Source organism: Monopterus albus, unplaced genomic scaffold (genome assembly GCF_001952655.1).
Source record: "Monopterus albus unplaced genomic scaffold, M_albus_1.0 scaffold171.1, whole genome shotgun sequence".
In the NCBI taxonomy this organism is placed as follows: domain Eukaryota; kingdom Metazoa; phylum Chordata; class Actinopteri; order Synbranchiformes; family Synbranchidae; genus Monopterus; species Monopterus albus.
In genome coordinates, this window is record NW_018128051.1 from 47,115 (window position 1) to 50,216 (window position 3,102).

The 3,102-nt window shown below is 41.5% G+C and overlaps 1 protein-coding gene across 1 annotated transcript in view; it reads left to right on the forward strand.

The window, feature by feature from the left end:
- The window catches only part of frmpd2 (FERM and PDZ domain containing 2), an 11,608-nt gene that overhangs the window by 5,365 nt on the left and 3,141 nt on the right, over nucleotides 1-3,102 (forward strand). Inside the window, 5 exon segments of the mRNA XM_020615923.1 lie at nucleotides 449-497; nucleotides 598-741; nucleotides 961-1,140; nucleotides 2,602-2,759; nucleotides 2,913-3,066. Coding sequence (XP_020471579.1) covers nucleotides 2,703-2,759; nucleotides 2,913-3,066 — 211 coding nt within the window. The 5' untranslated portion in view covers nucleotides 449-497; nucleotides 598-741; nucleotides 961-1,140; nucleotides 2,602-2,702.

A 3,102-nucleotide genomic window follows, 5' to 3' on the forward strand; every position in this document is an offset into this window, starting at 1 on the left:
TGATATGAGATATAAAACATAACGCATTGTCTGTTAACAGACAATTTGTTAACAGTTCATTTGTATTTGTAAATCTGACTGTAAAAGTTAGTGCCTCACCAGCTGTCAACCTCACCGCACGTCACTGCCTCCTTCACAGCTCCAGAGGTCCAGAAGGGTCACATTGTGTCCACCCAGACTCAGCCGAAAAGGTTGGAAAACTCTGGCTTGTGTTGTGGTTGTAAGGACCTCTGTTACAAAATATTTAAGGGCCCATTTGTGAATTATATGATGTCAGCCAGTGGTTCTAAACCTGGGGGTTGTTAGATAAGTCTGGTCACTTAATAGCATGAGCTTTGTGCATATGGCACTCGTCCACTAGTATCCAAAAGCAGGATGTCAGAAAATGTGTTTTTATATAAGCAGCTTATTAATATCAAAATCATTTTTTTGTTTTGCTTTCCATCAGATGGCTGTGTACTCACTGGTGCATTGATTTTCATCTACTTCAAAACCAGGTACTTTCCTCCCTCTTCTATCTCTTACTCAAACTCATTATTTTGCATATTTTTAGCACTTGTGCTTCATCCATTTTTGCTGTCACCTGTTTCATGCAAGCCGAGTATGTGTGAGACCATGGTGGTGAAGAGGACTGGCCTGCTTATGGTGCTGGAGACCTGTGAGCTTCACCACAAGGTCACGATTCTGCCTCCTGTGGAACGTCGCATCAGACAGCTAGCTGAAGATGTCTACAGAAACTCAGTGAGTGGGAACTGTGTGAGTCAGGTACTTTCCTCCCTCTTCTATCTCTTACTCAAACTATCTCTATTTTTCTTTTGGGTTTACCAATAGCACCAGCTCTCTTCTCATTTGAGATGGATGGTGATCTCTTTGCAGGGTGCTCATGTGTCGATGGTTTTTTTTTTTCATTTTAATTATTTCTTTAATTCTGTCCACAATATTCTTTCCTCCCTATTGCAGTCAAAGAAAGGGAAATCTCCAACCACCCAGAGAGAGCTACTGTAAGTGTGGTGATGCCAAACAGTCAGCGCATCCTAGTCAAGTGTGAGGTGAAATCCAGAGGGGGAGACTTCTTTGACATGATTGTAGCTCACTCCAACCTGGTGGAACATTTCTACTTTGGCCTTGCTTATATTGATGGTAATGAGGTTTAAGACTAATTTCAAAAATAGTTTCATGCTTATAAGGCCACGAATGTCATTATTTGAACATGTTTACCATACAGTCTAACAAAACTACTTGCACCTACTACCATCTTTGTTCTTTTCGGCACTGCCTGTTCAGATAATGAGTTTTTCTTTGTGGACAACAAGACCAAGATTTGTAAAGTTGCTCCAGATACCTGGAAGAAAGTGCCTACCGCCACCATTGTCCTTTTCTTCAGGGTCAAATTTTTTGTCAGTGACATTTCTTTTATTTTGTAAGTATCTTTTTTCCTTTTCTTTCACCCTAACCCTGCCATGAGGAGACTGCTCTGTACCTGGGAGCTCTGGCCCTGCAGATGGAGACTGCATGCCTGAGGTTGTGCACCTAACATACATAGTGTCATAATCCTGTCCCGCTGGCTTCCGGTTTCCTGCTTTTATTCTGACACTACTTCCTGTCCACAGCTCACCCTGACTCCCGGGAACTTTACCTCATCATTCGGCATTCTGAGATTGCAAACCTGTCTGTATTACCCACTAACGATTTTGCCTCGTCCTTCTTGTTGAACTGCGATTCTGATATCGAGACCCTGCCTATACTACCGACCAGAGATTCTGCCTTGCCCTCCCTGCCTGATCCCTCGATACTGTTTACTGTTCCAGTCTGATTCTGTTTCTCCTGCACCTGAGCTCCCTGAAGCAGACAAACTCTGTTCTACTGCCTCAGACGACTTGCTCTTTAATTGGGTTCACACCTCCACATTCGTGGGAGCTTCACATACCTCCCTGTGACACATAGTTGATAAGGAAGAGTGTCCTTGTAAGCTGTTAAAGGGTTAGTTCTGCAGTGTAATATTTCCCCTTCATAAAAACAGGTGGCTGACAAGAGAAATTTTAAAATATGAATGGTATAAAACTATATAACAGCATAGGTGAATATATGCTGTTTAAGTTCCAAAACAGTGAATCCTTCTTGTCCCGCAATGCAACTAAATAGTATCTTTAATAAAGATCTCACTGCCTTGTTTTACAAATTCCATCATTTTTAGTCCATCATAAAAACAATTCCATCATTTTTAGTTTATGATTAAGCCTCCAATGTAACGCTGAGATTACCATGATGTCATGATGATGATGTTATCACTATGACATCATCAGGGTGAAAACCCTAAACCGTTTTCACAGGCTGAATAGTACTAACCAATTTTCATGTGTAAATTTAAGTGAATTTCTACTACGACTTCACACCAGTAATGCTCAGATGCTCACCAATGAATCAGAACTCGAGTTCCTCAAGGTAGCAAAATGGTCAGATTTTTTCAGTAGTACTTTTTCAGTATCATGTGCCTTCAACTTGAATTTGAAGATTCTAATCAACATGCTACACCTATACAAGTATGACTGCCATTTGTTTCATTTAAGAGGTACAGTTGCCACTCTCTGTTTGTCCATGTAGGTGTGTCAGCAGTTGCCTGAATGTGGTGTGTTGTTCCACTGTGATGCGTGAGAAAAAGCAAGAGATTATCCTCGGGGTTTGTGCCAAAGGAGTCATTGTCTATGAGGTTAAAGATGGCTACAGATTCACAATTCAGAACTGCCACCGTCTCCTCTAATGTGAGTGGAATGATAAAATTGTCATTTCATTCCTTTTTGTGCATGAACTTCAAATGACATTGCTGCCAACATAAAAATGTGGCTGGCAGTGACATTTGTTATTGTTGTGCGTTCTCTTTTCTTCCCTGAGGTCTTTTCTTTTTGTTCTTGCAGACGCATACATTTGTAGTAGAGATGAGGGGCAGCAAGAAGTACACCATCACAGAAGGGTCAAAGATAGCCACATACTTGTGTAACCTGTGTTCAGCCCAACACAAGTTCAACAGTGAGATGGACTCTCGCCAGCTCAGCCACGGGCTGATCCCAGGTCAGTTAATCCACCATTAATCTTGCCAAAACCTGT